The sequence below is a fragment of the Vanacampus margaritifer genome, chromosome 3, assembly GCF_051991255.1.
Source record: "Vanacampus margaritifer isolate UIUO_Vmar chromosome 3, RoL_Vmar_1.0, whole genome shotgun sequence".
Classification (NCBI taxonomy): Eukaryota; Metazoa; Chordata; class Actinopteri; order Syngnathiformes; family Syngnathidae; genus Vanacampus; species Vanacampus margaritifer.
In genome coordinates this window covers 15,229,427-15,255,201 of record NC_135434.1, presented here as the reverse complement: position 1 = coordinate 15,255,201, position 25,775 = coordinate 15,229,427, and the positions used below count along the sequence as shown (strand labels likewise).

Genomic DNA, 25,775 nt, shown 5'->3' with positions numbered 1-25,775 from the left:
ACCTTTCAATGAAGCCCTTCCCCTTTAGTTTATCAAGAAAATTCGTTTTTAAGTAAAATGTCAATCGCACATCCAAGTTACTGTATTCATGTTGCACGTAGTCTATACAGCATCATATACAAACACTTTCGCAAATTACAAGATGAAAAATTCCTCAGAGTCACTGTTCACATTTTACAGCTCTCGACCACATTGAACTATTTTCTTAAGTGAACCTGCTCATCCATCCTGTGCCCCCCCCCCCTCCTCCCCCACCCCCCTTCACGCGCCTCCCCGGCTCTTTTTCCCACTGCTGAAGAAGAGCAGGACGCGGCTACTACGGCGGGAAGCAATGATCCTCAAGCACTTCCCTTAAAAAAAAAGAAAAAAAAGTTCACCATCACATTCACAGATGCCACCACAAGTAGCGATCACATCGTCTTAGCCCTCTCATGGAATAACCTGACAGGATTGGAGCAAATGTGGATATATATTCATCTTAGATAAGACTTTTCATGATTATATATTTTTTCTCTAAAATTACGTGGCCTTGCTTTCCTGTTTATTTTGAAGACTCGCACGTGTGCGGCTCCAGCGAAAAATACTGGAATTATATATTATCATGCTTTGATTTTATATTTGAAATGGTTCCATAAAGAAACTAAACTAAAATGTTAGAGTGGAGTTGTGAGTCATTTGACTACTCTCATGTCAAAAGACATTGAGAAATTTTGCAAAGGGCAGATATTGCGGCGAAGTTAGTGAATGGGACTGTTGGGAGCAGCTGTCAAAGTCATGGGATCCTCCTGCCCCCGGGCCGCCTGGGAGCGCCCTTCAGCTCTCCACTGCGCATGAGCGCGCCTTGGACAGCTCCAGAGAGGGAAATTTAAAAACGGTTTTTTTGGGGGAGAATCAAGTGCTGCACAGTGGAATACAGTAGATGCTCTCCCGGACCATTCAGTCACACATTCTTCAATATCATCCAGAAGAGGTAATTTGCAATAATGTTCTCTTTGGCATGTTTAGCTTTGTGGATTGTTTTTGTTTAATGAGCAAGTTGACGTTTGAATGTCTTGTGGCTTTGTTGGGACTGTCTTTGTTGTCATGGTCAATGATCGGACATTTAAATATTGGGGCTACCCTTAATGGCAACACTTAAATCTAGGAATTAAAGTTAGATTACTGCTTATGTCTTTTTTTTAATAACATTTCCCCGATAGTAATGAAAAAGTTTGTTTACAAACAAAAACAACATGCTACTATTGTGATCATTCACTATTTAGATTTTTCCCACCCATTTTTAATTATTATGTCTGTATGGATTTAATTCTTCAATTAAACTGCTTCTATTAAAAAAACAAAACAAAAAAAACACGTCACCACAGCATGTATGGTGTTGCGCTTTTTCTCATAATTGCATCTGTTTAAAGCATAATCATAATCATGCTTATTTTATTTGTGCCACTATTGAGGTACAACATATCACAGGAAATGATAGAAGGTGGAATTACATCCAGGATGTCAGGAATAATTGAGGATGCTGGCCATCATCCGTCTCCACAAGACTATAGGTAATTATTTAAAATGTACATTTTGTCATAATCTTGGAGTTTATAATGTACTGAACACTTATAACATGTCTGTGTAAGCATTAGCAAAAATACTCGTGGAGCAAAACGTCCACTGAATTTATTCTACATGTATGACAGATAGTTCTTTTTGACAAATGGGGGCAGGGGAGTGAGATGTATGAAAAGAAAGAGAAAAAAAACGAGAAGAATAAATGATTTTCAGTCTGAATGGATCTGTCAGAAACCATCAGCTCTGTTTACACTCCTGCTGTCGGCACACGGAGAGCTTGAACCTCTCGGGCCGTCGGCTCAGGGGGAGACGGGGCGCTCTCTGGGTCACCCGCATGCACAAGTGGCTCCCAATTAGACAAGGACGAGAGGTGGGGGTGGGAGGGAGGGGCAGCGGGTTTTGGGGTTCAATATTTGGTGTTGTTGAGCCTCTGGGAAGACGTGGGTGATAAACGGAGACACCCGCTCAACATGTCATGCATCAGTGAGCAATTTCTATGCTTGCTGGTGGCACAAGATCGCGGAAAGGCCTGAGTGCCAAAGGTTTTTTTTAAATACGAGTTTTGGACAGTTTTAGGCCATAACACATACTTTTTTCTTTAAAAAAAAAAGTCATTGAGTGCATCCATCCAATCCTTTTGTTTATCCATAAATTTACATAAAGTCATCAGCTTTAAATGTCCACCTGATTTATGCTTTTCATTGATTTAGTGACACAAATGTATGATATTATCCTAGGCCTGCATTTAACAATTACTGGAATAATCAATTCATCTGTGAGTTATTTTGTTGATTAATTGATGCATCGGATACATAAAACATGTTTTAATTTCCATCACTTTATTAAAAAAAAAAAACAGGTGCAGAAAATTCACAAATATAAATCAATCATAATTCAGTTAGTGGTTTAGGCAAAAATGTTGAACGTTGTTGCCTAAAGTTAAAGCTAATTTTTCTTTTTGATTCAACACAAAGATCTGCTTTAATATTTACTTGAAACATTCAATACTACTTTTTTCAGACCGATACCAGTATAGGTACTCAACACTTGAGTCATTTCTGATATCGATACAGAGTACGGATACCACTGGTACTTTTTAAACGTAAATCCATCCATCCATTTTCGCAACCGCTTGTCCTCGCTGGGGTTGCTGGAGCCTATCCCAGCTGGCTTCGGGCAGTAGGCGGGGTACACCCTGAACTGGTTGGCAGCCAATCGCAGGGCACAGAGACAAACAACCATACTCACAATCACACCTATGGACAATTTGGAGTGTTCAATTAGCCTGCCATGCATGTCTTTGGAATGTGGGAGGAAACCGGAGCACCCGGAGAAACCCCACGCAAGCACGGGGAGAACATGCAAACTCCACCCAGGAAGGCCGAAGCCCGGACTCGATCTCACGTCCTCTGCACTGGGAGGCGGACGTGCTAACTAGTCAGCCACTGTGCCGCCCTTGAACTGTAATTTTTTCCCCCCCAAAAAAGACAGCTAAATTTAAAGAAAGACATATATTCCAAAATAGTATTTTCTGTAAATTGCATGAAATCAATGAAAAATTTCTAATCTTCTCATTTTTAATTTCTATTTCCCGATCATAAAATGGCCACAAGAATCGTCCCAATACCGATACCTGGGGTCGGTACTGGCTCATCACAAATATTTACTATTTAGAAGCTGAAATTCTGAGCATTTGGACAATTTTAAATGAAAAAAAAAGATGAATCGATGATCAAAAATGATTAGCGATTTGTTGTCGATTAATTATTGCACCTCTACATTATTATTGACAGATCATTATTGTAATGACACATTTTTGGAAAGCATGCCCAAGTGCGAATTTAGTTTTTGTAATTTATGCAAATGATGTTAAAATTATTTTTTTTCCAAGAGCAATGCTCAACGGCTTGATCAATTTCACTAAACGTGCGTATCAAAACAATCCCAGTCAATGACAACAGCGCAGTCGACGCGTGCTGTCTGGAGTGATGTCACATCACAACACACGTAAAAACACAAAGTGAAGTCTGACCTCAAACTGCATTTGCACCCCCTCTGGCCCTTTAGTTGATTTCCTCGTGTAGGAAGACAAATCGGTGGGGGTGCATGTATGGTGTGGATATGGGGGGGGGGGTGTAGGGCGTGGTTTTAGTCAGGCTGGAGGCTGGAAAGGGACAGGGAAGCAGATGGCATCCTATTTGTCCCTCTTATGTGAGGCCTGTCATTCCGGCAGATTAATGCAAGGGCCCGGGGGCAAAGAAAAGAAACGACAGAAACAATCAAGGAATGGTCTGGCCAAGACAATAGAGCCACGTGCCACTGGGCAGATTTGTCGTTTGGGACACAATAGGTGATCATTTTTCAATAGGCAAGGCCAACTGTTGCAGGCAACATGTGCTGCTGTGCCGTGTTTCAAACCATCTCATGTGTTGTTTACTTATGATTCAGCCAATGGTGAGGGCCGGGCTGCGGTCACCTGACACGCTTGATTTTTTTATAAGGAGATTTGGTGGGGGGTTGTTTCTTCACTGTCCACACATGGTGAATAGTATATGTTGTCATGGCGACGTCTGTTACAAAACCCCTGAACACTTGGTGTGTGTGTGTGCATAGGGGAGGCTGAAGAGGATTGAAGAGGATTCTTCTCTTTTCATTCTCTCTTTTCCAAATTGGCCACAGAAAAGACGTCATGACTGCAAGATGCTAGTTCACCGTTAAACCAAAATCACTAAAAGCCGAAAAATGCTGATAGTAAATTATTTTAAAAATACATATATTCATAAATTGATTAAAAAAAACACTCAAAATACATTCCCATTAGCAATAATAATAATAATAATAGGGTTGTCAGGCAATTACAAAATTTAATCGTAATTCATCGCATGACTTCAATAGTTAACTCACGATTAATCAAACATTTTACATCTGTTCTAAATGTATAATGAAATATTTTGTCTGAAGTTTTCATACTCTTGTTAACATAAAAGTGGGTAAAAAAAATTCAACTAATAGAAATATGGCTGCAAATTTTAGTCATCGATACAGTAATTTCATAATAATTCATAAAATTGAGTTAAAATGAAAAAAAAATGTACTGTACTGTAAAAAACGAGTGTGATATTAATTTGTGTTGGTCGTTTTTCTGCCACTAGATGGCATAATTTCATTTGTAAGAGGTTTTACTTTTCATATTAAGAGCTATCTCATCTTTAACATGAATTAACTTGTGAAATCCTGCACATTTTTTAAATTGTAAAATACAACTTGACCCCAGTTTCCACAAATATATGCATTATTAATAAATGTATTGCTGATAAATGTTGACATCTGCTGCGTTGCGACTAGAATTCCTCCATTACAGGTTTTCCAAGTAAGGAGCCGTCATTAATCACGCGTTGAAAAAATGTGTGGCGTTAAAGGAACTTTAAATTAACTAAAAATTAACACACTAATGACACCCATAAATAATAATAATAATAATAATAACAATAATAATAAAATCTTACAATTAGACTTGACACCGATCTGATTGACTAGATGGGGATCGGACAATATTTACCATTTTATGCAAAATCAGTGATCGGCTGTGATGTCTTAATTTGCCTGATCGATCAATGACATTGTTGATTATTATCAACGTTTAAAAAAAAAAAGAAGATCCCCCCACGCATTTCAATTGGCGTCAATTATTTGTTTATTTCCACCTTTCATAGGCCAGGCCAGTCCCGCACGAATGGCGGCGGTTGACTATAGAGTAAATATAAAAGCTTTTTAATAAATATATTGCTCCATCTTCTGATCGAATCGGTGATCGGTTATCACTTTTTTCCCCCAAACTCGTTGATTGCTGATCACTTGATCGGCCGAAAAATCGTCACCATGTAAAGCATAGGTGTCAAACTCCAGTCCTTGAGGTTTTGGAGGTTTCCCTCTTCCAACACAAGCTGATTCCAATCAGCAGGATTGTTATCCGGCTTATGCAGAGCTTGCTGATGAGCTGATCATATATCAGCTGTGTTTGAGAACGGAAAAATCCAAAACCTGCAGGACTCCGGCCCTCCATCACCGGAGTTTGACACCTATGATGTAAAGCTTAAATGAAAAAATATCTGCCTCAAATAAAAAACAAATATCAAAATTTATAGAAACATGGTCTACGTATATAGAATTTTTTAACCTAATTCTGGTTACTTAATTCTGTCTGTTAGCGAGAGCCACCACATCGTGATAACTTACATTGATGTTTCTGCATCTGGCAATTTATTATTATATTATATTATTAGTATGGGATTTTTTTTAATAGGCTTTAGGTGAACTAATGAATACACACACGCACACACACACTCACCCACATACAAAAAAAAAAAAAAATATATATATATATATATATATATATATATACAGTGATACCTCGGCTGACGAACGCTTCAGCTCACGAACTTTTCGCCTCACGAACATTAAATTCGCGAGCATATAGTCTCAGCTGACGAACTAGTTTTCGGCGGACGAACCAAATCACGCGACACGAGAAATCACGAGAAGCTGACGCACGCTCACGGCGTCCCAGTTCATCACCCCCTTTCTTTGAGTGCGGACGTGGTTTGTGTTTGGTAGACATTTTGGACCATTTTGGAGTGTACTTTTGCTATCATGGGAATGAAAAAGACCCAACCACAGGCTAGTGTTAAGCCTAAGAAGACCTTAAAGAAAATTACGGTCGAGCAGAAGAAGGAGATCATCGAAAAACACGAACGAGGTGTGCGTTTGTGTGACTTAGTTAATTACAATACAATAGCACATTTATTATACATAAAATAAGGTATATTTTGTGTAGTTTTAAGGCTTATTTAGTAGAAAATTATGTTTTATGGGGACCTGGGAACGGATTATTCTCATTTTAATGGTTTCCTATGGGAAATAAATGTTTGGAAGACAAACTTTTCGCCTCACACACACTTTCTGGGAACCAATTAAGTTCGTGAGCTGAGGTATCACTGTATATATATATATATATATATATATATATATATATATATATATATATATATATATATATATATATATATGTATAAAAATTATTATTATTATTATTTTAATTATTATTATTTTTTTAATTAAAAATTAAAAAAAGGAGAGCAATGATGATGTCAAATCGAATGAACAATACTGAGCTTTCCTGAAAAAAAAAAAAAATGAAATGAAATTAAAAAAATTGACGTAAAGCACTTTTTAAAAGATTCACCCCATGCCCTTCCTTCAACAATAAAACAGATGATCTATTCTGAATGGGATTTGTTTAACGCCCTCATTGCTGATTAAAACAGTCCCTGATGAATTAACACCAGCAGCTAATCTTCTCATATGCTAAATCGTTGATGGCACAGCTAATACACTTACACTCAAATCCGTTCTCACTCAGCAGCTGAGGCTTCTGATTTCGAGAGATAAAATGTTCTCTTGGCAGTTTACATATAAATGCCACCTGTGCTCTCTGAGCCGGATCTGACAGCCATGTCGGCCCCTCCCTCCCCCTCCCCCTCCCCCTCTCCCTCCCTCTTCCGAAGGCTTCTGACCACGGATCCCTCCCAACTAAGGGAGGAGGACCTCCCTGGGGACCTGCAGTCTCTCTCGTGGCTCACCTCGGTGGACGTGCCCCGACTACAGCAGATGGTGGATGGCCGAGGCCACAGTAATGGGGCCTCGCAGGGTAGCTTGTTGGAGCAACAGACAGGTGAGGTGACACCTCTCTGATTGGTCACTCCAAAGAAGTCTTATGAATGAATGCTGGTTGTTGGGACATCATTAATTCATTCCCTGCCATTGACGGCTATAGTTAAAAATTCATTTAAACTATTTCTATTAGTTTAACATTTTTTTCCCCCAGTTTTGTTAACGAGTATAAAAACCTAGAAAAAATATTGTACATTTAGAACAGATAGCAAATTTGTGATTAATTGTGAGTTAACTAGTGAAGTCATGCGATTAATTACGAAAAATGTTAATCGCCTGACACCCCTAATTTTTTATCTTTTTTTTTTTTTTAAAGTAATCAGATTTGTTTGTTTTTAATAATCTTTTATTTTAATTTTTTTTTAAAGAAAATATTATTAAAAATTAGGGGCGTCAGGCGATTAACATTTTTTGTAATTTTTTAATCATAATTAATTAAATTAAATAAAATTTTATATCTGTTCTAAATGTACAATAAAAAAATCTAGGTTTTCATACTCTTGTTAACAAAAATGAGAAAAAATGGTAAACTAGTAGAAATAGTTAAAACTAATTTTTGACGTCTATAGCCGTCAATGGCAGTGAATGAGTTAATACTCTCTAGTGGCTGTTGGAAGATACTGTCGGTAATCATTTACGCTCACGTTTTTGAGCTCTAGTCAAAAATGTTCTACATTTTGCTTCTTGAAGCCCAACTGAGCAGCATGGCCATGACAGGAGGTCAGTCGTCCATGCTCCACCTGCAAAGCAACATGCAGCACAGCCCACTGGGAATCAGCATCATCAACACCCACAGCGGGACGGTGAGTTGAGCAAGCCGCACACGGACCAATCAGTCGCTGTGTGGTCACATGACCTCGCTGTGCGCATTTGTGCCTAGATGTCTCCGTTCTCCATGAATGGAATGCCCTCGCCGGGGTACCAGTGTGCTACCTCAGTATACCAGGCAGCGCCACAGCAGGTGTACTCGCTATCACAAACTGGACAACAGGTAACAACAGTTTAATGAACCAAATTCAAATTCTCAAAACAATATAAATGTAAATAAAACTATACTATTGGTCAGTCTGCACATTTGTGTGTGTCATTCTGACAAAACTAATCTAAAGTGTTTGCTCTCTTTGATGATTCAATATTATATATTTATTATATAATATATTAATATTATTGTTATTATATTATATATATTTATTATGATAATATGTTCAATGCCGCCCCACTAGTCTAAACACGACATTCTGATTAACTCATTCACTGCCATTGACGGCTATAGACGTCAAAAATTCATTTAAACTATTTCTAGTAGTTTAACATTTTTTCCCACTTTTGTTAACAAGAGTATGAAAACCTAGAAAAAAATGTTGTACATTTAGAAAAGATATAAATTTGTGATTAATTGTGAGTTAACTATTGAAGTCACGCGATTAATTACAATTAAAAAAAATTAACGATTACAATTTTTTAGCGTAATTAATCGCATGACTTCACTAGTTAACTCTTGATTAATTACAAATGTTATATCTGTTCTAAATGTACAATAAAAACATTCTAGGTTTACATACTCTTGCTAACAAAAGTAGGGGAAAAAATGTTAAACTAATAGAAATAGTTCAAATGAATTTTTGACGTCTATAGCCGTCAATGGCAGTGAATGAGTTAATGTGGCATTTGTGGAATATTAATTATTAAGCAGAAAATCCACCCGTTCAGATCCATCTCACGGAGCAGCCATTTTGCCACTTGCTGTCAACTGAAAATGACATCATAGTTGCTCAAGGCTCCTATTGACCTGGTTTCTGAGTTTGGTCATGTGACATTCGCCAGGTAAGTTGTGATTTGTCTATCTCAGGGGGCGGCCATTTTGCCACTTGCTGAAAATGACATCACAGTGATCATGTGACATATCACAAGCTGAGCCCTTATGCTGCATTTGAGGAAGGTGGGAAGTTGGACTCTTCCAACCTCATATCAGGAAGTGTGCACTGGAATGATCCGAGTTGAGGAGCCAGAAAAAAAAGGGACCCTGACTTCACCGACCGGCTTCAATCTGACGTCACTCGACAATCGCGGCCTCCCATGGAGACAGACTGTGAAGGGGAAAATATAATTTACAAGATTTTAAACAGATGTTTATTTATCTCCATTGTTGCTTTAATGTAGTTATTTGACATGGATTCACTTAACACAATGTGACTGTGTTAACCAAAATAACAAACAATTTATCGGAATCAGCCATCTTTGTTGTTTACATTCGCCTCAAACACTTTGATGTCAGAACTGCGACAATCCGAGTGGAATGAGTCAAATTTCCCACCTTCCTCGAATGCAGCATTAGGCACTGTGATGTCATTTTTGGTGAGTGACAAAATGGCCGCCCCCTAGGATGACTAAAAATAGGTGGATTTTGCTGCTTAATTCATATTCCACAAGCGCATTATTAATCAGAATGCCTTTTTTTTTTTTTTTTTTTTTTTACTAGTGGGGCGCATAGAAAATGTAGTAAAGACAATTTTTGACTTGACTTCCCATTAAGAGCATGCTGGGCCAAAAGTAACCCAATTTGGAAATACCTGCAGTTAACCTAGCGCGAGGTCTAAAAAGGACCAAGCCAATGCTGGGTTATTTATACCCAGTGCATTGGGTTGAGGATTTGTCCCAACATGTTGGGTCAAAATTTTGATTTAACCAGCTGTAACTACCCATGACTTGATGAGTTAAAGCTAGCTGTGGCTTAAACAATGCTAATTTTATCACCAACATTTTCTAAGAAGAAGCAGCGCTTTCGATGCGCTTTCTGACACAATTTACCCATTTTTATTTGGCATATGGTACAAAGGATGTTAAAGGAATTAGCATTTTAACATGGCTAAAAGCTCCCAAAAGTTGATTTTTCACGTTGCAGTCCCGTTAACATTCACTCTGACCGGGATTTGGACCGCGACCACTGAGCCATCCAGCTCCTACTAACATTTTCTAAAAATGTTACATTAAATTTTCTTCAACTTCCGTATACAAAACTGTGTCAAACAACATCACATCTTCAACCCAATCTGCCACGTGAAAAATAATTAATATAACATAGGGTAAAAGTTGCCCACAGCTAGCTACTTAGCGGGTTGGGAAGACAACCCGCCATTTTCTAGTGTGTCGACGTATTTACTTTTCAAAAGGTGCATCAAAGTTGAACTAAAATAACATTTTATGAAATTAACACTGAACCTCTGAATGGATGGACCTCATTATTAGCTTCCAAATGAAGCTAACAAGGCCTGGTCACTCGTGGCATTACATTGATGTGCAATCGGAAATATTGTTTTAGAAGCATCATTTTTAGTATTGGCTAAGAAAAGGTTAGAACATCTTCAGTTACAAGTTACAAGTCTTAATAATAATCATAATAATAATTCTCTTTTTTCATTAGTGCTCAACAGGCGGGCTGTACAGCAGCGTCTCTTTCAACAACCAAAGTCTATTTTCACAACCTCGCCTGGCACCACAAGAACAGGACCTGCAGCCAAAATGTTTCCCCAAACCCATCTACTCGTACAGGTTGGCCCATAAGCACCAGAAGTGTCACGTCGCTTGCTCTCACTTCTTCATTCATAACTTATTTCTCTCGTCAGCTGTTTGATTGCCATGGCTCTGAAGAACAGCAAAACTGGCAGCCTTCCAGTCAGCGAGATCTATAGCTTTATGAAGGAACACTTTCCTTATTTCAAGGTGAAAAAAAAAAATTCTTTAATTTGGATCAAGAATCATGAACGAAGGCGCCTCTCACACGACTTTCTCCCTGCAGACCGCCCCAGATGGATGGAAGAATTCGGTCCGACACAATCTCTCTTTAAATAAATGCTTTGAGAAAGTGGAGAACAAGACGAGCAGCTCATCCCGAAAGGGTTGTCTGTGGGCGCTGAACCCGGCCAAAATTGACAAGATGGAGGAAGAGATGCAAAAGTGGAAGCGCAAGGATCTCCCGGCCATCCGCCGAAGCATGGCTAATCCAGGTCAGGCATTTATTGACAATGCTAAAATGTCCAACACAGTCTGCAACTGAGCTCTTCATCTGTCTTGTCTCGCAGATGAGCTGGACAAACTGATCACAGACCGGCCAGAGAACTGCAGGCGGAAGGCAATCGAACCCATCATGACCCGGCTGCCCAGCTGTCCGACGGGCCTTTCGCTGACGGCCCAGATGCAGCAGCCGCAGCCCATCGTGACCCTCTCCCTGCCGTGCTTACCCATACACCAGCACCATCAGATCCAAGCCCAGCTGCAGGCCCAAATCCGCTTGGCGCCCATGTCCCCGGCGCCGGCCCAAACGCCTCCCCTCCACGCCGTGCCCGACCTCTCCCATAGTCCGCTAACCCAACAACCCAGCAAGCCTCCTGACGACTTTTATAGCGTTCCGGTGGATAGCCACACGGAGGTGGATGCGCTGGATCCCAGCATCATGGATTTTGCCCTTCAAGGTAAACTTGACCATTATGGTGATCGCTAGTGTTCTTACAGTCGTGATTCTCCGCATTAGCACATCTTGGCATTCATGTACATATGAAATTCTCATAGTTATTCATCCTTGGTTATTTACTGAAAAACTCGCCTATTCACTGTTTTGTGATCAGACTAAAGCATAAGAGTAGGGACGTTTACTAGCACTTTATTCAGACCGAGTACTCAACTCTTGATTAATCACCAATACCGATACTAAATACCAATGCCACTAATACTTTTGATACATGAAATTTCTATTAAGTCTATGACAGAGATGATTTTAAAGAATGAAAGACCTTTACATCCCAATATTACATTTTTCCTTAAAATATCGTGAAATTAAATTTATGTTCATAAAATAGGTATTTTGTATAGAACACCCAATAAAATGAAAATAAATAAATCTGAACTGACAACTGCATAATCACAAGGGACATAGCAACTGACATCATCATCATCATCACCACAAGAGATAAATAAGGACCATAAAGACCCCATGACCCAATCCAAAAACACCAATTAAAAGAACATAGGAACTGCATATAAACTGACATCTTCATCATTAAAAAGAACATAGCAATGGATAACTTCATCATCACAAGGAACATAGCTGCCGTATAGCAACTAACAACTTCATCATCACAAGGGACAGCAACTGCATAGCAATTGACAACATAATCATCATCATCCCAAGGGATAAATAAGGACCATAACAACACAATGACCCCATCAAACAAAACAATAATGACAATTACAGGAGCAGCAACTGCATAGCAACTTACAACTTAATCATCACAAGGGGCATAACAACTGTATAGCAATTTACAACTTCATCATCACAAGCAGAATAGCAACTGCATTGCAACTGACAGCTTCACCATAAACAAGGGGCATATCAACTGTAAAGAAACGGACAACTTTGTCATCACGAGTCATAGCAACTGCATAGCAACTGACAACTTTGTCATCACAAGCGGAATAGAAACTGACAACTTTATCACCACAAGGGACATAGCAACTATATAGCAACTGACAATATCACCACAAGCAGAATAGCAACTGTATAGCAACTAACAACTTCCTCATCATAAGCAGAATAGCAACTGTATAACAACTAACAACTTCCTCATCACAAGTAGAATAGCAACTGAATATGAACTGACAAGTTCATCATCACAAGGGACATAGCAACTGAATATCAACTGACAAGTTCATCATCACAAGGGACATAGCAACTGCATAGCAACTGACAACTTAATCTTCACAAGGAGCATATCAACTATATAGCAACTGACAACTTTAGCATCACAAGGAGCATAGCAACTGACAACTTAATCTTCACAAGGAGCATATCAACTATATAGCAACTGACAACTTTAGCATCACAAGGAGCATAGCCACTGACGACTTTATCATCACTAGCTGCATAGCAACTGACAACTTAAGCATCACAATGAGCATAGGAAATAACTATCATCACAAGTGGCATAGCAATTGATAACTTTGTCATCACAAGCGGAATAGCAACTGCATAAAAACTGACAACTTTATCACCACAAGGGACATAGCAACTATATAGCAACTGACATCATCATCACAAGCAGAATAGCAACTGTATAGCAACTGACAACTTCCTCATCATAAGCAGAATAGCAACTGTATAGCAACTAACAACTTCCTCATCACAAGTAGAATATCAACTGACAAGTTCATCATCACAAGGGACATAGCAACTGCATAGCAACTGACAACTTCATCTTCACAAGGAGCATATCAACTATATAGCAACTGACAACTTTAGCATCACAAGAAGCATAGCAACTGACGACTTTATCATCACTAGTGGCATAGCAACTGACAACATCACCATCCCAAGTGGAATAGCAACTGCATAGCAACTGACACATTTACCATCACAAGGCACATAAGCTACTGTATAGCAACTGACAACGGCATCATCACAAGCAGAATAGCAACTGCATAGCAACTGACAACTTCATCAGCACAATGGATCAATAAGGACTGTTTAAAAAACATCACATGTACAGTAATCCGTAATACGTATTCCACCATTCTGACCTCAGGTAACCTGTGGGATGAAATGAAGGACGACAGCTTTAACCTGGATGCATTGGGCACCTTCAGTAACTCCCCACTACGACTATCAGACTGCGATTTGGGGAGCAGCCTCCCTCCTGCCTCCAGTGCGGCAAACCTGCCGCTGTCAGACGTCCAAGTGACGGGCCTGTACACTTCGTACACGTCACAGGATACCCTCTCCTCCCAGTACATGAGCACACCGGCCAGCAGCAAACCCATCGTCCTGCTTTAGAGCTTGCAACGGAGGCGATACCAACTGGAGACTTTTTTTTTGTACAAATCAGCTGGGAACTATCAAAATAGGAGAGTTCTTGTAAAGTCCACAAGAAAACTGCTCACTAAGGACAAAAAAAAAAAAGAAGCAGCAGAAAAACATTTAACACAAGCTTTGCAAAGCCTCCAAGATGCCTGTGTAAGTACAAACAAACTTTGGAGGAAATGTCATGTTTTTCTGCTGCTCACTGTGTTTGAAGGTCTTTCTATAACTGTAGTTCTGTCTTTCGTCTGCTGTACTGTGATAGACATTTTTGCTGTGTTGTTTTATTTATATTTATGGGAAAAAAGGCAGCTGGGGAAAATGACTGCTCGTCAACCTTTTGCTGTATATATTTGAATGTTCAAATGGCTATTACCACAGAAAAGCGTTCTTATGACTGCATTTACCCAACTTCATTCCAAAATGCTGGCATGTGCCATCACTTTGTAATTCTGATCTTACACCCAGTTGTGATTAACATGTTGAATGGAATATTAGATGTGTATTATGTTCCATTGAAAAATGAATGGGTAAAATAAAATACGTTTCTTTTGCCAAAAATAAATCAGTGATATTTATTAACACATTCGAGAGTGAGCTTATACACATTTACACGAAATAATAGACTTGTAGCTGGAGACAATTTCATCATACACACAATAATGCACTCAAACAAAATTCTAAATGTCTATTAAATAGATTAGTCAATGTGAAGAGGAAAGCGGACCAATGAATAGCGATGAAATCTGAAATGTGTCATATTTAAAAAATACGTTTTTATGATTAGAAATCAATGAAAATGATCAGGAAACTTGTTCTACATTCACTGTAATTTCGCATTGTGCTAAATGTTAGCACTCCAGCGTTAATGTTTACACAATTATTAGCCAATGGAGTTGACCGCTTTGTACAACAAGCACCTACCTGAAATATAAATACGAAGCTTTGTGTATGTTGATACGGCAAAAGTAACACCGGCATCATGCATATAGAAACGCGGTAGAATGAAACCGTGGGAGTGTCGACAAGTCACGTTGTGGTTTTATCTTAGAAAAGATAGCTTCAACACTATCTTATACATACTGGTTCATGAATCCATTTCTTGACATGACACTCTTAAAAGTGTCACTTTGAGAAAAATGCCTGGCTTCAAAAAGGTCACAGTTCAGCTGGTGTCGCTATTGTCCATGGTGGCAAGCAGATGAGACAGCTTGGCCTTCTGCGACGCAGTGATGTTCTGGCTCATGTGGATGATGCAGTCCATGGCCACGTCAGGGTTGGACTCAACCAGACTTGGTTGGGCAAGAGCAAAGACAACTAGTCAGAAAAGGTTAAATCTACTGTAATGAACATATTTCATCATGGTGAAAACGTCTTAAGGTGTTTCTTGGATAATAATAATAAAAGTGATCAACATCAGATAGCGTCTCAAATCTTAAAAATACTTTCATATACTTTGTACTGGGTTGATATTTAACCTTTGACCAATCTTCATACGGTTTCATATATATTATTCATATACTAAAATCAGTGCAAGTTCCTGTGGTGAGTATGTGCATACCTGCGAATATGTTTCAAGGCATTTTCCCTTTTTAGGTACTTGATATTCTCTCGGATGGCAGATCGAGTGCCATCCTCTTTGGACCAGTTCTTCTCAAGCCACTCCACTACTGCTTGGTTATTATCCCACAGGTACGCCTGGAGGTGAAGTCAGAAGCAAATACCGGTTGAGGATATTGACTAGACATTAGTGATGGACAAATGAAGCTTCATGAATCACTTGTGATTTTTTTTTTTTACTCCTCTAGATGGCATTTATGGTTTAATTTAATCGATTTCAATGGCACTAACCTTTATTTTAGCACCATCTAGAGGAGTAAAATAATATTGCAAGTGCTTCATGAAGTTTGAAACGTCATTTTCCCCATCACTACTAGACATTAGAATTAGACCGACATTTTTTTTTCAGGGCCAATAGCGATACCAATTGTTTCTAGTCAAGGAATTTGATAACTGATATTTGGAGCCGATATTCAATTTTAGTCAAAAGGGAAAAAATATTGGTGTCAAATATTTTTTAAATACAAATTCCAATTCTTAACTTTGTTGGAATGTCTTAAAGCATATGATAATTGAACAACTTTTCAGATTAGCAAAATGGCGATAAAAAAAAGTATTTATTTTACTCATAGACAATCATCATCTATGTTTTCAAATTTGAACAAAAACTTCAGGGAGTTCCCAGGGTCACACACAAGGAGCTGTTTTTCATAATCAGGTCAGTCACACACAGTTAGTGATGGGAAAATGAAGCTTCATGAAAGCTTCATAAAGCTTCATAAAGCACTTGTGATATTTTCTCCTCTAGATGGCAGTCTTGGTTGGAAGATGCAGTGGAAATTTAATACATTTCCATTGCACTACTAGCCTTTATATTTAAACCAAGAGCACCATCTAGGGGAGTAAAAAAAATCCCAAGTGTTTCATGAAGCTTCATTTTGTCATCACTAGTCATCAGTATGTCTTAAAAACTCAATGAAAACCTGCATAAAAAACATAGCTCCCTATAGTCTTGTACAGTAAATAATTTTTTCCAAAATTTCAAAATAACTGAAATGTAAAACTTTCATGTATGTATGTATTATTATTATTATTATTATCTTTGTTTTACTTTAAAAAAAAATTTAAAAAAAAGAAAGAAAAAAGATGGAGAGAGTCCCTCTGGTCAGCAGCATCTCTTACAAAGTTAACTGAAAATCTAAATAAAAAGTTCCCTGAGATCAACAGTTTTAAATAGATCGATTATGGGCTGTCAGATTTAAAAACAAAAACAAAAAACAATACTGATATCCGTCAACATGCCAAATATTGGCCTGGCCGATAATCAGTCCATCACTACTAGACATGACAAAAGTAGTTAAAAATGAGAGCTGTCAAACCATTACATTTTTTAATTAGATTAATCACATTTTAGAATTTTGATTAATAACGATTAATCGCTTAATCAAAAAGGCTTTTTTATCAACATTTGTTGCTCACCAAATTTAAAGAGCACCTGTTTTGTGTTAATTTTTATCGACATTTAATATTCTGAGGACGTCTTCAAAATTTTTAATCCACTGCAAATGCTCATCCTCCTCTTTTTCGAATCCGTTAATTACTTGCATAATTTCAAATGGAAAAAAAACTACCCCAATAGTTTGATATGAACAAATATTCAGAATGTCATACGCAAACATTTATTAAATGCTTTACTTTAATGGATGTAGTTATGTTTATTGCTCAAACACAACCCGTGCTACCTTTAATGTAAACATCCGCTGTCAGCTAAAGGATAATCTGCAGTCAAAATTAATTGTATGATTAATTTGCGTTAATAGATGATTAATGCGATAATTTTTTTGTGATGAATTCATCAGTTAACGCTTTAACTTTGACAGCATTAGTAAAAAATATTCAAATATCGCATGCCTGAATAACAGTGCCATGAAATACGCGAGCTGCAGTCACCAACCTTGACTGTTCCCTCGGTTTCAACAAACCAGCGTCGCAGCATGGACTGCATGTGGCCGTCGCTGAGGTCTTTGTTGGCCTGAAGAATCTCGTACTTCACCACCTGCTCCAACAGGAGACGCCGCAAACGCCAGTAGAAGAAAGGCCGCGCATTCTTCCAATCCAAAATATCCTGAAAGGCAGAGTGAACACAAAAAAATCATCAGCTGCACTACAAAATGTGATACAATTATTATTACTCACTGCGAGACAATATTACTTACTTCCTCATGTCGGAGTGTTGTAATATTTTGGCTACCTTTTTACTTATGGCTTGTCGTGAGATAAGTTTGTACTCGGTACTCACAGTAATGACACCTTTCTCCTGCATCCTGCCAGGAGTGTCATGAAGATCCACAAACTGCACTGCCACCTGGTGGTAGATGGGCAACAGGAATTCTTCTCTTGCTCTCAGCTTTGCTTCCAGGTCTCTACACTGCTTCTCAGGCAGATCTAGAGAAGCTTGAAAAGTACACGGGTGCGCATGAATGTCAGCATTTGATCAAAATGTACAATCCATGAACTCATTCGATGCCATTGACAGCTATAGACGTCAAAAATTCATTTTAACTCATTCACTGCCATTGACGGCTATAGACGTCAAAAATTCATTTGAACTCATTCACTGCCATTGACGGCTATAGAGGTCAAAAATTCATTTGAACTCATTCACTGCCATTGACGGCTATAGACGTCAAAAATTCATTTGAAGTCATTCACTGCCATTGACGGCTATAGACGTCAAAAATTCATTTGAACTCATTCACTGCCATTGACTGAAAATTTATTTGAACTATTTCAATTTGTTTAAAAATGTTTCCACTTTTGTTAACACGAGTATGAAAACCTAGGAAAAAAAGTTCAGGAAGCCAGCTACTTTTATTAAAAGCTGTTATTAACTCATTCACTGCCATGATGGCTATAGACGTCAAAAATTCATTTGAACTATTTTTATTAGTTTAACATTTTTTTCCTACTTTTGTTAACAAGAGTATGAAAACCTAGATTTTTTTTAATTGTACATTTATAACAGATATAAAATTTGTTATTAACCACTGGGCGTTATTTGTCCATTTTCTGGCATTTTTATGTTTTTCTGTGTTTCATCAAAGAAAAAGCATTTAAAAAAAAATACACTAGGGACCTGACATTTTACCAGGATTGTTAAAAAATGTAGAAGTTCAAATTGGCGCCATGCTGTAATTTATAATTATTACCAAACAGGAGGGAGAGATTTACACAAAATTCTTGTAATAATGCCCGATTTTGGCTCATTGACTCCCATTATAAATCACAGTTTTTGATATGCTGTAAACCTGATGTGTTATAATGCATTTTCCGTGATTACTAATGCAATCGCTTCTTTGACGAGTCATAAACATGAAAATAGAGGAATTTGTGTGTTGAGAGTGTTAACACAAAAATCCACTAGGTGGCGCCAAAGGCTAATAAATGAATACAAAATGCATGCATAAAAAAATTCTATTGTTATGACTTATAGACTTGTTTGAGCTTCTAACTATGTCATATGAAATATTCAAATTATTATTTTATTTTATATATATATACAGCATAGTTAGTCTTGCTATTAGCATAATACTGCTATTGTTGTCCATAGGGGGAATTAAAAAAAATAAATAAAAATAAAAACTATATATGTGTAGATAGGTCTGATGCCACTGAACATTTTGAGCGGTTGAAAGTGAAAAAAATATTCATAAATGACTAAGTTATCTCACTTCAAAGGAAATGCCAGATTTTGGCAAAATTACAAGAGTTTTGTGGTATTCGGAAAACTGCCATTGTGTGATAACTGGGCATGCAGAAAAAATTATATTGTTATGACTTATGGACTTATTCAAGCCTCTAAATATGTCATATGAAATATTCCAATTAGTCTTTTATTTTATATATATATATACAGCATAGTTAGTCTTGCTATTAGCATAATACTGCTATTATTGTCCATAGGGGGCATTAAAAAAATTAAATTACCCCCCCCCCAAAAAAAAAAAAAATCACTGAAAAAAAGATCACTTACCAAGCTTCTCCACCAGACCAGCATAGACAGAGTCCAGTCTTCTCATGGTTTTCAGCAGGTCCTTTTTCCTGAATTTGATCTCCACTGTGCCTTCAGCTTCCAGCACACCACCTCTGGACAGACACAAGGACACTCATTCCGTATACAAATAGTTTCATACATCTTCACACCAGGCCAATTGAGACACACCTGCTCTCTCTGTCAGCATATAGCTCCATACACAAAGGGTTAATAGTGGGGTCAATAACAACCCAGGACCCTCCTCTCAATTCGGCGTGTGGTGGAATGTACACCAGCACAGGCTGATGGAAACCCCGAAGGGCGTCCACGATGTAAGCCCCAAACTTTAATATTTGGTCATACATATCTGGGAGGAGGAATGGAAACAATACCGAATCATGAATAATTCCACAATGTTTTGTACAAAAATGCTTCTTTTTTTTTGTAGTGCACATCCTGCACCTTTCATTCCACCCGAGAAGCCCCTCCAGTTGGCAAACACCATGACGGGCAGATGCTCACGGTTGAAGTCACAAATGGCTTGGGCTGTTTTAAAGGCAGAATCTGGAAACCACACCTGCCCAGCCTGTTGCAGAACCTGAAATGCAACACACGCATCATCATATGGATATCATGTATGTTCAAGATGCCCCGTGGAGGAAATTGCAATAGCCTTTTTATTTGACCGTTTACGACTCAAACGTCTTCTAATTAGCAGATTAACAACTTAGCTGTTCACAATGGGTAAGCAAGCAAGCAAGCCTCAGGTTAAATTTGGGTTTGAATTTCCGCCCTTTGTCTACGGATTTGACATCATGTGCACATTGCGTATGTCAGGGGCGTCCAAACTTTTTCCTCCGAGGGCCATGTACAGAAAGATAGAAAAATGCAAGGGCCGCTTTTTTTTCTACTTTAATTTATTACAGTACAACCAAACAAACAATTATACATTGTATATATATTGTAGTTATTTTTGAAAAACTGATATTTTCACAAATTGGCACTAAGCAGAAAGTGGCGGAAAACATTTTTGTTTGTCAAACTGAATTATCTTTATTATGAAAACATTTTCTGTTACTGTAAATTTATTTGTATCTTTGCCTTTCTCAGTTTTCCACATTACTGTCGTCCCCATTCTTTTTTTGACAGCCACACTTCTAACAATTAAAAAAAAAACAACAGCATTCCGCTCCATGTCAAAAGTTATTTTTAGTATGTCCTGAGGGCCGCTAAAAAATGGACGGCGGGCCGCAAATGGCCCCCGGGCCGTAGTTTGGACATCATGGCGTATGTGAAGAAGGGAGTGTGCAGTTTCATTTTTGGCCACACGTAGCAGTAGCGGTTCAAAATGAAATTTCCTGCATTGAGCAGCTTTAAGGCTGTAAATAAGGACTTTTAATAAATCAATTAATCTTCCAATTGCTTTGTTATTATTCAATGAATCAGATTATTTAAAAAAAACATGTTTTAATGTTCATCACTTTATTCAAAAACGGCATTATTTCAAATTGACAGTGCAGACAATGCACTAACATGACTTACTCATGGTTCAGTTACTGGTTTGCTTCATAACATGACGGAAAACGTGGAAACATTTTGATCATTGTTTTCCAAAGTAAAAGCAGTTTGCAAATGTTTTATTTTGATTCAACACAAAGTTAATCAGTCTGCTTTCATTGCCAAGGATTTTGGCAAATCATATCTCTGAATTTTTAATCGATTCTCAAAAAGAATTATTAATTTTAAAATTGATAAGTTGCCAATTAATAATTGCTCCTCTAATACATTTTTTTTTTCACATTTAGAGCATTCTCCTTTCAAAATCTCATTTATGGTATAGCTATAGTTAATGTTGTGAATGGTGAGAGGAGATGTTCAATAGCTGGCCCCAAGGATACTCACTTTTGATTCTGAATCCAAATTGGCCGGATCAGCTGGGACCGTTAACTCAACAGTCCGCGTTTCCACAGCAATGACACCAAGTGGGATCCCTCCTAACCTGTATCATTTCAGCCAGCAATTGACAATCGTTCTACGCAAATCGTACGATACTTTATGCATTCATCGATGAGATTTACCGTGCTCTGCCCACGACGACAGTCTGAGCCCAAGAGCCCATGATCTCCATGAAGGAGCCATGGTCGAAGAATCCGCTCTGCCAGGCACCTCTCACCGCTATGAATAGTTAACAAAAAAAAAAAGAAATTTGCTCGTTAACCAATCATCAGGGGTTGTTTTACTGTCCAGTTATGATGCTCACTGGGGTGTGGTCTCCCAACCAGCATCCAGCGAGGGTCATATGGCGCTTTTGTGGGAGTAAAGTCAATCTCTCTATCAACTGGATCAGTGGTTGGTACAACGGGCACAGAGGAGTTGTTGTTCTGTCAGAAGAACAGACCATCTCTCATTAAAGACACAGACGGTTACCATGGAAACATTTGTAATATTCGGCAGAACCTTTGGCATGTAGGAGAGCCACTGGAGAATGGTGACAACGCCCTCAAAATCGTCTGGCACAGTCGTGTGTGTGACTCCGTTGTTGTGCATGATCTGGATGCCGCCCAGCTGGTTGTTGGAGGTGTAGACCTCTCTGCCCAGAACCTGCAAACAACAGGGCTTACTTCAATCTATACAAACTTTATTTATAAAGATTGTAACACAAATTGCCACGCAGATGACTACGTGTCTCTCTTAACGACATCGCCAGAGACCAACCTGTACATGCTCAGGTTAAAAAGCAGTGGGCCTAAAATCAAACCCTGGGGCACACCACGTGATTTTTATGCACCCGAGGGCAGCAGGTATACAAACTTAACATAAAAACCTGCCAGTTTGGATGTGAGCCATTTGTGGAGAGCACCTGAGAGGGCCATGTGTACATAAACCACTAATATTTCTAAATTTCAAGTATATTTCTTTTAAAAGGAAAAATAACTGGCTCCCAAAGTACATTTAACTCATTTGCTCCCAAAAAACGTATAAATATGTTCTATTTTAAATGTTTTAAGTGTCCCAAAAACGTATTTATGTTTTTTATGCATACAGAAGGCTTAGATGCAGCCCCTCAACTGCAGAGAACGCTTGAAGAAATGGTAGTTGTTACAAAACGGCCAGCAGGTGGCAGCAGAGCAAAAGAGATCAACCAGGGCCATGTTGAAAAAAGCTCATTTACCCACAGTTCTAAACAGATTTGTGAATCATGATTAAATTTAGCTATATTCTAATGCCAATTGCTGCAAAACAGAAACAGATAAAAATATACTTTTTTTTTCCTGATGAAAGAAAATACTATTTTTTCTTTTGGTAGTAGCAATAGAACACAATATTCTGTGGGCCTGGCAAAATTGGTCAAAATACAATAAAACAGCCGGGGGTGAAGGGGGTTGCTTCTGTAAAAATGGCTGGGAGTGAAACTAAAGGGGCAGTCAACCCCCCAAAAAATTCATGCAGCCCCATTAGTCTGAATACGGTATTCTGGTTAATATTTTGTTAGTGGAAGATGAGTTAAGCAGGAAAATCTAGCCGCTTTTATCAATATCAGAAAGCGTCCATTTTGTCACTTGCTATCGAGTGAAAATGACATCACAGTTACTCAGGTGACAACCAATCACAGCTCAGCTTTAAAGAACAGGTGAGGTGTGATTTGTTGTTGCCTGAGCAACTGTGATGTCATCTTAAATCGACACCAAGTGGCAAAATGGCCGCCCTCTGAGATGGATAAAAAGGGCTGGATTTTGCTGCATAATACAGATTCCACAAAAGTAATATTAATCAGAATTTCATGTTTAGACTAGCGAGGTCACATAGAAATGTTTAAAAAAAAGAAATGCTTAACAAACCTTGTTCAGCGCACTTGCTCCAGTCAAGATAATGTGAGAATTCTCCACCTGGATCACTCTCTGGCCCAAACGTACCAGATACGCCCCGATTCCAATCGCACGGCAGGTCACCTAGAACAGCAAAAAATGTATCAAACCCGAGTGACGAAACCACGTCTGACATGCAACCTTACCATACTAATTGTAATAATTTCTTGGTAGGCTTGAGAAGATTCTCCAGCAATGGTGCCCGAACCTCGCAGGTTCTCCACCCCGAGACCTTCATCCTTCCCGATGATGTCAGTGATTATGTACCTGAGCGAAAAGTGAGCATGAGCAAAGATACAAGGTGGACTAAAAAGTGACATATATTGTAGTTTGTTTCTTCTACCTGGACTCCCCTCCTTCTTCCACATGGTGGCAGTGCACAGAATTGGTGGCGCTGATGCGCGTATAGTCATGTGGCGTCAGGTAAAGATACTTAAACCCCTAAACATGTCACAAATTACAGGATAGTTACCCACAGAACACAAACAAGTGAATGCCAGCTGGTCCTCCTCACCTTGTAGGGGTCAGAGGGGTCAATCCAGGCCACCTGGAACATGTGTCTAATCTCCTCGGCGAGACCGATGCGTGCTCCGCTGTTAGCGGCGATGTAAACGCGCGGGATTCCCTCAGCTCTGGCCAACTCGGACGCCCTGAGGAACAGCTCGTCTTCCTGAGGTCCGAATGAGCCAATCATGTGGGTGATGTCGTTACAGATGACGACGATGTCTCGGCCTTCTGGATATTCCGGCGTCTTCATCTTCATCTTGAAAGCAACTATTCCCACCTGATAAAGAGCGTTATGAGGAAAAGAACCACACCGATGTTTTGGATTCCGACGGATGTGCATCTTACATCGTTGTCTCCGGGCAGGCGGTTCAGTTGCACCAGACGACCTTGCGGGTCCAGAACCAGCTCAGTGCACATCAGCATATCTTTAGGATATTTGTCCCCTGGACCCCACTGCTTAAAAAGAGCCTATAAAATGATTTGAACGTCAGAGAGACTTCTTCAGAACAGGAAAAAAGAAATGACAGCATTAAAGTTGAGCACGTCAGGGTTCTAACAGGACCTGCTTGAACATCTCAGGGAAGTCATAGACGTATGTTGTGCCCAGAGTTTGAGCTTGGAAACGCTTGGCCTGCAGCAAGTCTTTGGTAACATAAGGAGTGTTGATCAACATGCCTTGCAGGGGTCCCTGTTTGTCTCCATAACACTGGAACATAATCTAGGGGCGGGAGATGCCAGGTGAATTAGCATCATGGAATAGTAGAACGAAAGAAATAGTCAAATGGACTGACCTGTCCAGAACTTGGGTCAGTAACCTCCTTATACAGACTGATGTCCAAGTAATAGCCGGACTCGTTGGTCAAAAAAAGCCGAATAGGGATGGCGAGCCCCGTGGGAGTCAGGCGAATGTTGATTTTCAACTCGGCTTGCAGGACACGCAGCTTCCATAGTCGGCTTCCGTAGCGCATCACCATGGAACGGACGGATTCTTCAATCTGACAAACAAAAAAAGCACATCATTCGGATTAATGTTGTGTTTGCGGAATATGAATTAGGCAGCAAACTGCACCTGTTTTTAACTATCTCAGGTGGGCGGCCATTTTACCACTTGCTGTTGATGAAATGAAATCACAGCGCCTATGGCAGGGGTGTCAAACATACGGCCTGCCGGTCGAATCCGCGTAAAGTAATGTCGGACCAATTAATCAGCCACAATCAAAGCATATAAATTTGTAATTTCACAAGCAATCCTCAGATGAGCAATGCAACTTGTACAAGGAATTGCTCTGGATGTCATTATTTTACACGCAACTTAAAAGTAAGGTTTAAAAAAAATAAAAAAATCATAAATCAAACATAAATGTGCTAAATACGGCACAGATTCAACTACACATATGACAAGGATTAACATCCTTATAACTTCATTAACTCATTCACTGCCATTGACGGCTATAGATATCAAAAATTAATTTGAACAATTTTAATTAGTTTAACATTTTTTCCACTTTTGTTAACAAGAGTATGAAAACCTAGGGGAAAAATTATTGTATATTTAGAACAGATATAACATTTGTGATTAATCGTGAGTTAACTATTGAAGTCATGCAATTAATTAAAATTACAAATTTTAATCGCGTGATTTAAAATTTTTTTTTTAGGGGTGTCAGTCAAA

General features: G+C 38.8%; 2 protein-coding genes across 6 annotated transcripts in view; one reads left to right on the top strand and one right to left on the bottom strand.

Moving 5' to 3' along the window:
- The first annotated feature begins 551 nt into the window (after window positions 1-551).
- On the top strand, window positions 552-14,540 carry foxn4 (forkhead box N4). 2 transcript variants are annotated; one of them, XM_077561206.1, is made up of 10 exons: window positions 552-970; window positions 1,452-1,550; window positions 7,125-7,291; window positions 7,981-8,093; window positions 8,171-8,281; window positions 10,712-10,839; window positions 10,914-11,010; window positions 11,087-11,294; window positions 11,370-11,759; window positions 13,866-14,540. In XM_077561206.1, the coding sequence occupies exons 2-10, from the start codon at window positions 1,471-1,473 to the stop codon at window positions 14,111-14,113; spliced, it is 1,542 nt and encodes a 513-aa protein (XP_077417332.1). In that variant the 5' UTR covers window positions 552-970; window positions 1,452-1,470; the 3' UTR covers window positions 14,114-14,540. The 2 variants fall into 2 exon arrangements, with proteins under 2 accessions (XP_077417332.1, XP_077417331.1); XM_077561205.1 differs by lacking the exon at window positions 552-970 and having other exon boundaries at window positions 1,301-1,550.
- Window positions 14,541-14,688: 148 nt separating this feature from the next.
- Window positions 14,689-25,775, bottom strand: part of acacb (acetyl-CoA carboxylase beta) — a 32,083-nt gene continuing 20,996 nt past the window's right edge. For all 4 annotated transcript variants that reach the window (XM_077561123.1, XM_077561126.1, XM_077561124.1 and 1 more), the window contains 18 exons: window positions 24,895-25,098; window positions 24,666-24,821; window positions 24,449-24,571; window positions 24,111-24,380; window positions 23,940-24,037; window positions 23,743-23,863; window positions 23,570-23,680; window positions 22,188-22,331; window positions 21,991-22,111; window positions 21,809-21,905; window positions 21,633-21,729; window positions 20,193-20,328; window positions 19,920-20,097; window positions 19,731-19,843; window positions 17,997-18,151; window positions 17,652-17,822; window positions 15,699-15,835; window positions 14,689-15,429 (listed from right to left, as the gene is read on the bottom strand). In XM_077561123.1, coding sequence (XP_077417249.1) covers window positions 15,303-15,429; window positions 15,699-15,835; window positions 17,652-17,822; window positions 17,997-18,151; window positions 19,731-19,843; window positions 19,920-20,097; window positions 20,193-20,328; window positions 21,633-21,729; window positions 21,809-21,905; window positions 21,991-22,111; window positions 22,188-22,331; window positions 23,570-23,680; window positions 23,743-23,863; window positions 23,940-24,037; window positions 24,111-24,380; window positions 24,449-24,571; window positions 24,666-24,821; window positions 24,895-25,098 — 2,559 coding nt within the window. In that variant the 3' untranslated portion in view covers window positions 14,689-15,302. The remainder of the gene's footprint in view (window positions 15,430-15,698; window positions 15,836-17,651; window positions 17,823-17,996; window positions 18,152-19,730; window positions 19,844-19,919; window positions 20,098-20,192; window positions 20,329-21,632; window positions 21,730-21,808; window positions 21,906-21,990; window positions 22,112-22,187; window positions 22,332-23,569; window positions 23,681-23,742; window positions 23,864-23,939; window positions 24,038-24,110; window positions 24,381-24,448; window positions 24,572-24,665; window positions 24,822-24,894; window positions 25,099-25,775) is intronic.